The sequence below is a fragment of the Trachemys scripta genome, chromosome 2 (assembly GCF_013100865.1).
Source record: "Trachemys scripta elegans isolate TJP31775 chromosome 2, CAS_Tse_1.0, whole genome shotgun sequence".
In the NCBI taxonomy this organism is placed as follows: Eukaryota; Metazoa; Chordata; order Testudines; family Emydidae; genus Trachemys; species Trachemys scripta.
In genome coordinates this window covers 250704293-250718846 of record NC_048299.1, presented here as the reverse complement: position 1 = coordinate 250718846, position 14554 = coordinate 250704293, and the positions used below count along the sequence as shown (strand labels likewise).

Sequence of the window (14554 nt, the reverse complement as noted above, 5' to 3'; positions counted from 1 at the left end):
TGGCCCGGCCCGGCCCCGCGCGCCCGGCCCGGCTCCCGGCCCGGCACCATGCCCCCGGCCCCGCACCGGCCCCGGCCCCAGACAAAGAGGCCCCGGCCGAGCCTCCCGATTTTCCCGGACATGCCCGGCTTTTGGGGATTTCCCCCCGGACGGGGATTTGAGCCCCCAAAAGCCGGACATGTCCGGGAAAATCCGGATGTATGGTAACCCTATTTTATTACAAAACAACTTTATGGTGCCTTGTGTTTATACAGATCCAGAATATAAAAAAGGGACATGTTCCAGGTCCTGAAAAGGCTACAACCTAAATAAGATAAGACAAGACACACAAACATAAGTTACAAAATAGAGCAACGGTTCAGAACAAATCACGTCTTATGGTTATTAATTATGAGCAAAAGGGAAAAGGGATTTCCTGAAGTGGTCTGTTCCAAAGAGAGCTCAGAGGAGGATAAAGTGTGTGCTCAGTGAACAAAAGCAAGGATAACAAAGAAACAAAAATACAAATGTTTTGGATAAACCCTAAGGTTGCAAGGCATAAATCAATCACTAACTAGTGGGGTTAGAAAGAAACATTGCTTGTGGGAAGGCTGCTCCATAACTGTGCACTGCAGAGTTTACTGCATCTCCCTCTGAAGCAGGTGGTGCTGGCCACTCTTGAGACAAGACACTAATGAAGATGAACCACTAGTCTGATTCCGTATGGCAACTCCTGAATTCCTAGAACTGGGATAATGTCCCACGTGTAGGAGCTAGAAGGGAAAAAGCCAAGAGAGTGAGAAGGAGGGTAGGAAAGAGAAGTAAGGAGAGAGGACTAAGAGCAGCATAAAGGAGAATATGACAGAAGTGGGTGGGACTGCAATTATGCAAATAAGGGGAAGAAGCTTGTATTTTATTTGGTAAAATATATGTGCCAATAGTGTGGTCGAAGCACTAGTTAAGGAACATCTCTGCAGCATAGCACTATGGACAGGCTTGAGTATTGGGAGGAGAGAGGCCAGAAAGTTGGGCAGTAGTAATTAGAAGGTTACAGTAATCAAGGCAAGCAATGACTGGCACTTAGTAGTTTTAGCAGGAGGAATGTGGGAAAGAGACAGATTTTGGAATTATTAACGGGGAGGACTTCGTGAGAGATGATATGTGGGGTGGTTGAGGAGAGAGAGATAACAGTCTTCTTTAAGATCACTATGTCATTCTACTTATTCCATCTGTAAGACTGACTGTAGACTACTGGACTTTTTTTCTTAAAGACTAAGCACTTCATCCCCATCATTACTTGATCTCCATTGAGGCAAGAGTTCAGAATCCCAAGGTTCAACCTGAGCAAATTTCTTTCTGATACTCCTGGGCCAGTCTCAATTAGCCTATAATACCAGTTGGCTCAGTCTTTCTGCTCAAATAGCAAATGGGTACTGGTAGATTTTAAAAGAAAGTGAGTGTTGCTGAAAGCGTTTTATAACATGCTGTAATTAGTGATAGGTGATCCAGTTTGGGAATAATCAGAAATCCCTCCCTGCATTCCCAGAACATTGACATATCTTTTAGGCCCCATCTCAATCCTTTTAAGCTTCTGAACTATTCAGATAGGTTTATTTTTCTTTAGGAGTTTGGTTTTGGAATATCTTTGGATTCAATTGGAGTCCATGGGAGTTTTGCCACTGACTTCAGTGGAGCCAGGATTTCACCCCTAGACAGCAGCTAGGACTGGAACCAGACTGTAGCAGTATAGAGAAAGAGGCTGTTCCTGCAGTATTTCTTTCTAGGATCGGAAGCAGGAGTGACTAAAATAACACTCAGCGCACAACCATTTGCTGCCAGTATTGCAGAAAAAAAAAATCTCAAAATTGTTCCCAATTAGTCAATTATAAATCCCCAGTATCAGGGAAATCTATTCATGTTTCCTCATTGTGCAATAAATACAGTTTCTGGAAAAGTATACTGAGGCTGTTGATAGCGGAGCATATTGTTCAATTCATCCTTTGAAACTGGGTGCGGGGAAGGAAGATCTGTTGAAGACTTAGGGGCTAAGGGGATAATAACTTCCTTTGAAAAATGGTCTATGAAAATGCCTGAGATTTGATGCTGTCTGGTCCATTCCAGAAACAAAACAGTGTGTTTCTGAGCCCAGGGTAGGAATCTCTGGCACGGTCAATTTAGCAGTAGGAAGTGAACTTTATCAGAGGCAAGAAAATCATCCAGCCCTCCATTCTATTTGGTGGAGGAATTTTAGCAAGGATCATTCATAAGCCCTTTCTGGCATATCATTGTGAGAGAGCCATTAGAGTTCCATTTCCATTTTCCCAACTCAAGAGGTTCGGATAAGCATGAGACAAGCATGTGATTATCTGAACTGAGCCTGAACACAAACCTTCTCAGGTTTGTTCGTCACTGGCTGAATGAGAACTGTGTCACTGTACCTCGCTTTTATTGTTTTAAGGGTAAAATGGTGAAACTAAGATCTCAAATGTACACAATTAATTACAAACTGTTGCCTAATTTAAATAGCATTGGAAGTCATGGAGTGGTGTCAGATATCAAAGAACAGAGTAACATGTGGCACAGAAATACCACACATAATACTTAAACCACAATTAATTGGGAAAATTAGCTATACTCTTCACTTTAGTCTATATTTTGTACAGTTATTCAGTTTAGTTAGAAAGAAATAAGATAATCTGAATATGTGGAAGGTGAATAGCACTAGCAACCACCTCTTATTTATTAGTTATTTCTTCATATTTATGAAATAAATGTATAGCCCCACATGCTGTGGTCTGAGCATCAACCTTCAGGTTGAAACACAAAGTAATACAAAAGGACTGTTGATGAACCCACATCGTATCCCCCCCCTCCCCAGTAGTCTGAGAAATGATGGCCTGTGATGTAGGTTCAGAAGTTAACAAATCTGGACTCTGGTAGGCCAAGGGTGATATGGGTGAGTACCAAAACCAAGGACCAGCTCAGAGAACATCCTGCCCAGCACTTGTCCTTCATTTATATGAGAAGGCTCCAGCTTGAACTCCTCTGCTGTTCTCAGTTAAAGCAATATGTTATGACAAAAGAGACAATCTAGATCCCAAACCATTGAAGGCTTTTAGATTGAAAGCAACTGCATGAATTCCACCCCCAAGTTAATTGGAAGACAGTGCCAAATGTAGGTGCATGTAGTCCCATGGCACCACTTAATAAATGGGCTGCAAAGTATCTGCTGTCTTCAGTGTCTGAATGATCCCTAGGTATAGGCCAATCTGGAGCATATTATAGTTGTCTAATATTTCAGTAGCAGACAAAGGAAATAACATACTACTTTGTCCTTTAAAGTGATTTTGTACCTGAAGACATCAACTAATTTTAAACCACACAATGTCCTTGCAAGGTATGTATTAATCAATCCATTATACAGATGGGAAAATTGAGGCATAGGAAGGTTAATTAACTTGCCCTTAGCGTATATAAGAAAAATGTAATGATAATTTTATTACAGTACAAATATTACACCAACATTAAGAAAAATAATTAAATTCAGTTATTTTACCAACTTTTTTCTAGGGTTTTGGTAGCCCATCTGGTGAACATTGGCTGGGGAATGAGTTTATCTTTGCAATAACCAGTCAGAGGCAGTATTCTCTAAGAATTGAGTTAATGGACTGGGAAGGAAATCGGGCATATTCACAATATGACAGATTTCATATAGGAAATGAAAAGCAGAATTACAGGTAAGCACTTATTGATGTTCTGTTGCTATTGGGTGCTAGATCTTGTCACTGTTTGCAAGTGAAATAAGTGTAATATTAAGTTGCATCCAACTTTTAAATTAAGCATACAAATATAAACTAGAAATGCAATTTTCCAGAGATGGAAGTTGAGACAGAAATTATGTGTGACAACAAACTGTATGGCACAAGAGTCAGGACACTCTGAAATTTGTTAGCATTTGGTGAGCAGTGGCCCTTATCTGGCAGCCTACCCCACACTGAAAATCTTGCTAAGGAGAACAACCAGCAACCTCCTCTTGAGGAGTCTGGGGAGAGGGTCTATTGTTGGTAGGTGTTAGGCCCTTGCCTGTACCCCAGAAGTCTGCAAAGGTAAAGTTGGGGGTTTCTGGACTCTGGAGGTCCCTGGAAGGGGAGGGCATTGAGATTTTACTTGAACTTCTAAATTAATTGGCAACCATTCATTGCCAACCCCTGTGAACAGGCCTTTCAGGTTCCAGTTTGTGTGACCCTTAGTTTGTAAGGCTCATTCTACTCCTCGTATTAACAGTGTGAACTTTTCCACAGGCTGTCTAAACAGGACTGTAGCTCCCAGGTCCCTGTCCATTCTTGTGATTTATTTCTAAGACTTCAAGATTCAATTTCTCATATCCCTGAGAGGGAGGAACCAAACTAGGATGACACCCTGATTTCACAATCCAACCTACCCATTTAAAACTCACCACATTTTTTAACATATCCAAAATCAGCTGTGCCCACACAACTTAATCTAGACTGTGCTGGCCCCAGTGATTTCATCCCTCACATCTTTTCTAAGCCTAAAATGTCTGCAGACCAAGCCAAGTTCTTTATTTTTCTGGGAATGTTGGTACTTAAGGGTTATGGTATCTTAACCCTTAACAACCAATGGAAGAGCTAGTATAGTGTTAGTAAATTCAGTGAGATACTGGTTACCTTGGGAGCGCCTGTGCTCAGCAATAGGTGATTTGTCATGCTCTATAGCACAGTTCCCTTTCTCTTTAATACAAGCTCCTCTCCTAAACCCCAGTATTGGGGGGGGGGAGGAATAGTTCAGTGGTTTGAACATTGGCCTGCTAAACCCAGGGTTATGAGTTCAATCCTTGAGGGGGCCACTTGAGGATCTAGGGCAAAAATCAGTACTTGGTCCTGCTAATGAAAGCAGGGGGCTGGACTCAATGACCTTTCAAGGTCCCTTCCAGTTCTAGGAGATGGGATAGCTCCATTAGTTATTATTATAAGAACCCCACTCCTACCATGGTCTCCATATGGGTTAGTTACACTGCCCCAAAGTTCAGACCATGGGCATGTGAATCACAGTGCACACCAATGTGGTCTGCTGCCCTCCATGTGCACATGAACTAAAAGGTTCCTAGTTTGCATTAATGAAGTCCTCTTCACATACAACTACATTAATGCAAACCTTTTAATTTGTTTCCACAGTGTCCGCATGGGGGAAGTACAGAGCAGCACTTTGGTGTGCACAGCTAGTCACACCCTGTAATCTGAACTGTAGGGTAGTATAGATAGAGCCATAGACAGTTTACACTATCCTCACATGTATTTTTTTTTAATTATATGAATCCAGGAACCACTATCTATCTTAACATTTTGAGGATTTTACTGCTTGATTAGGCAAAAAAAGATACAGATCCTTCAAAGAACTGAGAACATTCCACCTCAGAAAATAACATTGAAGACTATGGAGTTGTACAGAGGAGACTATAAATTTGCTAAAATCTCTCAAACTTTCAACCCAAGGTGCAGCTGAAAGTGAAGAGGTTAGACAGAAGCTAGATTATATTGCAAAGGAATGCAATGCAGATTAAAAGAGTAGTTCTATAAACCACTGGCTAGGCCTTGATAAGAATATTGAACATATTAATGTAGTAATACTACTAGTTATTATACCTTGAAAAGGATATGAGTTTTTTATACATAGTTGCAAGTCCTCCACTTATCTATCTGGACTTCTAATAGCGCCGAGATGGGGAGATCAGTAAAAAAGAAAACACACTAAAATTCAAAATCACTTAGAGAGAATAGTAACATATATGACTTATGTGGTTTAAAACAATTTAGTAATAAAAAGACTACTTTCTTTAGACAGAGAGTAAAGCCAAGAAGGGAAATGAGTTTGAAATATCTCCTGAATTATACAAGGCAAAACACCTAGCAAGTGAAAGATCTGAGAGAAATGGTGCATAATGTTCTTAAATTGTTGTACAAAGGGTTCACATTTGGGTACCTAAAGTTAGATTCCTCAATCCATATTCAATTGCCTAAATGAAAGTAGCCTAATATTCAGAAGCGCTGAGACACCACAATTCTCTTTGAACTTCCAGTGATGGAGAAGTTGCATCTACTTTGCACTTTCTCCTGATAGAATTCTGCACCTAAGTGGTACATGAAGCCTTATCTGCCCCTTTGAATATGTCAATTGACATATTATGTCAAGGATCAGAAGTTTCATTTACAATTCTCCTATACAAAATTAGTCCCTGTGTGCTGAAAAGGATGCTACTGAAATCTCAAAGGACAGCTACAGGGAATCAAGACTGTTATTCATGATCTAGATAATTTGCTCTATTATTTTATCGGAAAGAGTGGTTAGTGGACCTCATTAAGGTATAATAAATAATAATGTATGGTCTCTAATGGAATATGAATGACAGAGGCTTCAAGACTGTGTGAACTACTGTCAAATAAAAGAACTGGAAGGTATGAATTTAGTAGGAGGGATGGGCACCAAAAGAATTCAAGTGAAATTTCTTTACACTGATATAACTGATCGAATACAATTAAAAAGAGCAGCAATGGGAGCAACTAGTAAAAAAACAGTTTAAAAAAGATTTGGACAAGTAATTGAAAAGGGAAAGTACTTGGGGTACAACTATTGCCTCAAGAGGAAGGGTGATCCCAGACATTCCTTTTTATCCGGAAAATGTCTGTGCTATTCAGCTCCAAGTACATTGCACCTTTCAATGAATTCTCCCACTTCTGAAATGAAACACCCTCCCCGTTCCTATAATTATTATTGTTTATGTAACACCCATGATGTGCTAAGAACTTTCCAGACATTAAAAGAGAGACAGTCTCCCATTCTGAGGAACTCTCCCTCTCGGGATATAGACAGACTAGTAAAGAGATAATCAATAAATAGGGATTGGTAATTTTTATAAAAGTTGTCTGGATTCATTGTAGGGAGCACAGCAGAAGTGAGTCTTTAAGAGAGGTTTATATAGGGGCTGGGCAAAGGTCTTGCAAATGAAATCAAGCAGGTTACACCAAATATAAGGGGCCATGTGGAAGAAGACAATGGAGGTGAGCTCCCAGTGTGCAATGAGCTCCCAATGTGATGTTGTGATCCTGGGATGTGTAAACAGCGGAAACTCAAGTAGGAGTAGAGAGATTATTCTACTTCTATATTTGGCACTGGTGTGACTGCAGCTGGAATACTTTGTTCAGGTGAGGTGTCCACAATTCAAGAAGGATTGAAGAGAGTTCAGAGAAGAACCACAAGGATGATTAAAGGATTAGAAAACATGCCTTATAGTGATAGCCTCAAAGAGCTCAATCTATTTAGCTTAACAAGGGGAAGGTTAATTATCTACATGGAAGCAAATATTTAATAATGGGCTCTTCAGTCTAGCAGAGAAAGGTATAACATGATCCAAAGGCTGGAAGTTGAAGCTAGACAAATTCAGACTGGAAAGAAGGCGTACATTTTTAACAGGGGGAGTAATAAACCATTGGAACAATTTGCCAAGGTGGATTCTTCATCACTGACAATTTGTCAATCATGACTGGATATTGTTCTAAAAGATCTGCTCTAGGAATTATGTGGGGAAATTCTATAGCCTGTGTTATACAGGAGATCAGACTAGATCAGGGATCAGCAACCTTTGGCCCATGGCTCATCAGGGTAAGCACCCTAGTGGGCCGGGCTGGTTTGTTTACCTGCCGCATCCACAGGTTCGGCCAATCGTGGCTCCCACTGGCCGCAGTTCGCTGCTCCAGGCCAATGGGGGCTGCGGGAAATGGCATGGGCCAAAGGATGTGCTGGCCACCGCTTCCTGCTGGCCCCATTGGCCTGGAATGGTGAACCGCGGCCAGTTGGAGCCGCAATCGGCCGAACCTGCGGACGCGGCAGGTAAACAAACCGGCCCGGCCGCCGCGTGCCAAAGGTTGCTGATCCCTGGACTAGATGATCACAATGGTCCCTTCTGGCCTTGGATTCTATGAATTGTGTGACATGCTCACAAACTGGGGGAAAAGGTGGGGATGAATCCTTGCCACGTGAGGACAAGCAGGAAAGGGCAGAGTTACATAGGCTAAGATCCTCAAAGATTTGAAATTTGAAATCAAAGTGAGTCAGATGCCTAAATACCTTTGAGGATCTGAGCTATAGAGCTTTGGAAGTACAGTCAAGATGCATAGATTTGATGAGATAGCAGCTGGGGAGCCAGCAGAGGGATTCGAAGAGAGGAGTAACATGATCCAATCAACAGGCAAGAAAGATGACTGTGTCGCTCCATTTTGTATGAACTGAAGAGATACAATGTGGGTTTCTGGGAGCTTAGAGGCAGAATGAAAATGTTAATTTACATCTGTGTTGGGTGAGATTTTGCAGAGAGCTATTGACAAACCAAGAGCTCTTGAAAAATTATCTTGTGTGATGACAGAACCACACTGAGAATGTTATAAAGGGCCAGACTCTGCCTGTGACAAGGTAAAACAGCCTGGAAAGGGATGAAAGCCTATTGCATGGTTGAGTGAGGTATATAAAAAGGAGGAAGATGGGTCCAGGATGTTGCAGAGAAAGAGTGTCCTCATTACCCCAGGGTAGTTGAGGCAGCAAAAAGTCTCTGGGGATTGGGACCTGCACATTTCAGTTGAGTTGCTTGATTTATTTAGAATTGTTTAAATCCTTTGTTTTAAACAGTAAAGTGTGCCCTGAGGAAAGGGTCTTTAAAGGACTGGGCATGGTATTTGTTTCCCTTCCCAGCTGATGAAGTGGCCCACCAGCATAAAAGGCTAGATCCACTTAGGCATTTAACTTCCACTTTAGGGACCTAAGTACAACATTTGGTGCCACTGAGATTCTGAAAACCCCCACTCGGCAGCCACCTAAGCCTGGAGGTGCCTAAATGACTGGCAGAAACTCAGGCAGTTAGGGAAAAATCTCCTAGGCACCTGAGTTCCTGACAGTGGGTATGCACAAAACTGCCTAAATCCAGCAAACTACTTCCCACCTTAGCTCTGGTTTAACAAACTGTTTATTTTAATCTGGAAATACACACACACACACAGTATGTGTATATATACACCCATTCTGTATATTTCGAGAGATGGAGGGTTTTTTTATATATGAAGTTTGATATGCAGTTGATGGACTGCAGAGTAGAATAGGAAAACCATCCAAAATGATTCTAGGTCTCCAGGGTTAAAGAAACATGGGAAAATTTTAGGAAAGTACCCCTGCTTTCATTAGAAAAAAAAAAAAGGAGATCTTTTTGGCAACCTGAACCAGGTTGCACCAACATGACAATTGTTAAATTTGATCCATGAAAAATCCTGTTGCTACACATGAAAAACAAAAGGGCCATGTTTCAAAAGTGCAGCAATGATATCAAAAAGAGAGAGTGGGCTGCATCTTTTCACTCAAAAAGTAAAGAACAAGGCAGCCAGGGCTGAATTTTGCAGTTCTTGCTCAAGCTAAACTCTCATTGAAATCAGTGGGAGTTTGACTTGGGTAAGGGCTGCAGGATTGGGTCCTAGCTTACCCCAAATCCCAATTTAGGAGTAGTTTGTGCGTGGCCATCATGCAGGTGCATGAGGAGATAGGAAGGTGCACAAGTTCTACTAGTCTCTATTTGTGGCCTGTTTAAGGGCGAATACATTGAAGTCTCTGTGCTCAGAGGAACACAGCGATAGTTCTGTCCCCACTCCCATGGAGCATACAGTGCCCCAAAAGAGGAAAGAAAGCATGGAGAGGAAATAGGGCCATATCCTTCCACATGGGTTCATGAAGTTTCAAACCAGCTCATCCATTTTTCCTCATTTGTGTCTGAATACTTAACAAAAGTCAACTAGTAGGAAGCTGACAGCTATTGAAATAATGAAGTGCCAGTGATATGCAAATCTCAGTGGCTATTCATATTTGACAAATTTGCTTGAGTGCCCGCCCACTCCATACAAATATATTTCTACAACCATTTCATGAAACAAAACAATGTTGGTCTCTTTGAGATGTTATTATAGGAACTCAAATTGCAAAGCTTCCTAAAACATAGAAACTCTTATTTTCTTTGCCAGCATCACTGTCTCTGATAGTTATAAAAGCAGCCCCAGAATCCAAGCCAAGAAAAAGCTTCATTATTGAATCGTAAATAGCTAGCCACCCATTGCAGAATGGTTTTGTCCCTTAATCTGAGAAACCTGCCTTTATTGAGTTAAAATAGGCCTATATAAAGTTGAAAAGCACAGTTCTCAGCCTCTCACACAATTCCTTTCCTTCACAGTTGTTAGACATTTGTCATGTTTGCTCTCAATACATCAAGCAAGGTGAACAAGTTCTACTAGTCTCTATTTGTGGCCTGTTTAAGGGTGAATACATTGAAGTCCCTGTGCGTTCCATAACTTCAGTAACTATTAATCTGCAGTCATTCTGCCTAGCAAATTAGCTGTTTTGTTTGTGAGCCATTAGGAATTCCTGATGATGACCACGTTACTCTCTCTGCTTATTCAACACTGTAAATATAAGCAAACATAGGCCAGCTACATTCTAACTTGCTTACTTTCAAATAACACCCATGCAGTCTGAAATAATAACCAGAAATAAATTAGCTTCCAAGTTGGTCTGGGCATTAGATCAAGGAAACCTAAAATAGAAAAAGGATAATGAACGTATGGGGAAAAACTCAAGAGGTGAAACATCTATTGTTAATGTGGCAGTAATACCTTTTACAGGCAGGAGGAGGGCAAAAAATAATAAGGTTCCAGGTCCAGCAATTGAATGTAGTAAGTTGTGTAAGAATACAAATACCACAAAGTGATGAATTGTGTCCGAGAAAACATGGAAAATAATTTTTCATGTGTTTTTTCTAAAATCTAGCTTCAACATTAGGCAAAGTTTGAGTCAGTCTGAATTGCTCCCATTTGGTGTTTTCAGAAGGGATCTGTTTTTTCTCTCAGCTATTTGTATTCTCTACGATTTTTTATTAGTCTAAAGAATATATGATTGAAAAAAGGATAATGCTCAGCATATGTATGTTAAAAATATATGTTTCCCTTTGTTTCCCTTTCAAAGTGATACAGCTCCAAGAGAGTTTCTGGGCAGGCAAAATAAAATATATGTATATATCCCAGATGATGACTATAAAGAAGAAAAGAAAGAGATTAGAATATAGGTATCTAGCTGTAAACATATTATGTTAAATAATAACTTACACGTGGTAATCAATTATTCAAAAAGAAATTTGGCGGTGGAACGAAATACAAGAGGTGATAAAAGATAAGAGAAAAAAGCTTAAACTCTGGCAAAGGAGCAGGAGCAAACAAGACCTGGAGGAATACAATGAGTATAAAGAAATTGGCCAGGAATGTAGTTGCAAAAACAAAAGCAAAGATCTTTGAGGAACTTTATACAAAACTTGGAACAAAGGAAGGGGGAAAAGAGTGTATAGACTGATGAAAGCATGCGACAGAAGTACTAAAGATATAGAGCAGGGTTGGGCAAACTATGGCCAATGGGCCAGATCCAGGCCACGAGCCATTTTAAGCTACCCCGCGAGCTCCCGCTGGGGAGCAGGGTCTGGAGCTTACTCCGCTCTGGCGCTCCAGCCAGGCGCTCCAGCCAGGCGCACCACATGGCTCCCAGAAGCAGCCTCATAGCCCCGCTCCTGTGATCCAGCCAGGGTGTAGGGTCGGGGGCTGCACCACATGGCTAGGCCCCACTACAGCACTACGGCCAGGCCACAGGGTGGGGGGGGGGCAGCCCACGCAGCTCCCAGAAGCCATGACATGGCCCTGCTCTAGCGCTCCAGCCAGGGCGCAGGGTCGGGGGCCGCATCACGCGGCTCCCAGAAGCAGGGCCAGCTCTACCATTTTTGCCGCCCCAAGCAAAAAAAGCCTCTCAGACTGTGCCACCCCAGGAATGGACGGAATGCCACCCCTTAGCATGTGCCACCCCAGGCACGTGCTTCCTCCGCTGGCGCCTGGAGCTGGCCTTGCCTGGAAGCAGCTGCATGGCCCCACTCTGGTGATCCAGCCAGGGTGCAGGGTCAGGGGCCACACCACGCAGCTTGGCCCCACGCTGGTGCTCTGGCCAGGGTGCAGGCCCCAGTCTGGCACTTCAACTGGGGTGCAGGGTTGGACACCACATGCAGCTCCCAGAAGCTGTGGCATGGCCCCGCTCTGGCTCCTACATGCTCCAATGGCCCCTCCGTGCTCCAGTGGCCCCTCCAGCACTTCAATGGGAGCTGCAGGGGCAGTGCCTGTGGATGGGGCAGCGAGCAGAGCTGCCTGGCCACGCCTCTGTGTAGAAGCCAGAGAAGGGACATGCCACTATTTCCAGGAGCTGCTTGAGGTAAGTGACTCTCGGAGCCTGCACCCCTGAGCCTCTCCCCATGCCCCAACATCCTTCCCCAGTCCTGATCCCCCTCCCACTTTCCAACCCCTTGATCCCAGCCCTGCACCTCAAACCTCTCATCCCCAGCCCCACCCCAGAACCCGCACCTCCAGCCAGAGCCTTCACCCCCTCCCACACACCAACCCCAATTTGTGAGCATTCATGGCCCGCCACACAATTTCTATTCCCAGATGTGGCCCTCAGGCCAAAACGTTTGCCCACCCCTGATATAGAGTCAGTGAGTTTAATCAAAGATGAAACTGGTATGGTCTTGACTGATGGAAGACACATAAAGGATCAATGGAAAAGGTATTCTGAACAGCTTTTCAATGAAGAAAAGCTAAGAGAGCAATGTGACTTCAAAATTATGAACTTTGTTGTAGTGAAAGCCTATCATACCAGATGAAACAGACAAATGCTGTAAAATAAATAAGAAATAATAAGGCCCTAGGCCCATATGGAATTCCTATTGAGGCATAGAAAAAGCTGGGAATAGAAGGTATCTATCTGCTGATACCCCTGTTCAATTCAATCATGAGATGGGAAAAGATACCAAATGAGTGGAGGAAAAGTATCTTGGTGCCTATATATAACGGAAAAGGTGTCACTGGCAGTTGCACATGGTATGAAGTTGATGAGTCATACGATGAAACTGTGGAAGAGAATCACTGATAAGAGACTGAGAAGTGAAGTAGATATTAGCATCAATCAATATGGCTCCATGCCAGGAAGATCGACAATAGATACTGTCTTGGCACTGAGGCAGCTAGTGGAAAAATGTAGAGAGTAAAAGAAAAATATTCAGATGGTGTTTGTTTATTTGAAAAAGGCCTTTGGTCGACTTCCAAGAGAATTTACCTGGCAGTGCATGAGGAGAAAATGGTACCAGGACTAGTTGTGCCACTTCTCAAGCCATGTATGTAAATGTAATGTCAATATCAGATCTTCTAGTGGTAAACCAGAAGAACTATTAGTAAAGGTGGGAGTGCATCAGGGATCAGCACAGAGACTTTTCTTGTTTCTCCTTGTCCTGTGTACCCTCCCAGGAAACATACAGAAGGGGGCACCTTGGTGCATGCTATTTGCAGAAGATATCATTCTATGCAGTAAGGAGAAAGATAGTCTAGAAGTGGAGCTTGATAAATGAAGAGATGTGTTGGAGAGATATGGGCTCAAAATAAGCAGAGGAAAAACAGAGTAGATGGTATCTAATTTCAATAATGTGAACACTCAAGAATTAATCTTGAAACTAGATGGGTAGACAATACCGAAAATGCAAAGTTTCAAATATCTCGGTTCCAGAATCTCGGGAAAAAGAGGATAATAAATGCCTCAGTCAAATGGAGAGAAATAAGTGGTGTAGTATGTGATGGATGATACCACTAAAATTAAAAGGGAATGTCTATAAAACAGTGGCCAGTTTAGTTTTAAGGTATGGCTTTGAGTGTTGGGCAACAAAGCAATATAAGTAAATGATCTGCTCCACCAAAATGCAAAAGTTGAGATGGATAAGTGGTATAAGCAAGCAAAACCATGTGAGGAATGTGCATGTTAGAAACATGCTCAAAGTAACACCTATAAACCAAAATATGAGGGAGTGCGGTTTCAGATAGTTTGGTCATGTAAAGTGCAATCAAGACAACTACGTGGGTGCGAAACTCCAGCAGATCAAGACTGGAGAAAAGGACAGAGAGGCCAACCCAAGAAGAAGTGGTGGGATGTCATAAAGGAAGACATGTTGCATATAGCGTGACAGAGGATATGGTATTGAACAGAGCACATTGGAGGGAGAGGACTCAGAGTGTATCCAATTTGATGGGATTGACACAAGGAAGAAGACAAAGACGTGCTAATCAATGTTAAATTATTAGGTACTTCCTGCATATTGAACCATTCACTTCATCTGCAGTTCCTATGGTACTACTTTACATTTTTTTATACAATTAAAACCAGAGCTACCTTTAAAGAGCATCAGAACTACATCTCATAGATAGTCATTCAAGCTAGTATGCTTCATGACTCATACTGAGATGTTTCTTGTGGTAAAATCTTCTCAGATTTTGAACAACATGGATATTCAGGACCAAATTCATCCCTACCTCCATTGAAGTCAGTGACATTTAGACAAGGCCTGTATATTAGCATTGGGGCTGGACAGGTAGAATCCTGAGTTTTCATGAATGAATAATGC

General features: G+C 42.2%; 1 protein-coding gene across 1 annotated transcript in view; it reads left to right on the top strand.

The window, feature by feature from the left end:
* The window catches only part of ANGPT1 (angiopoietin 1), a 200940-nt gene that overhangs the window by 147218 nt on the left and 39168 nt on the right, over window positions 1-14554 (top strand). The window contains exon 7 of the mRNA XM_034763485.1: window positions 3550-3716. Within this exon, the coding sequence (XP_034619376.1) occupies window positions 3550-3716 (167 nt within the window). The remainder of the gene's footprint in view (window positions 1-3549; window positions 3717-14554) is intronic.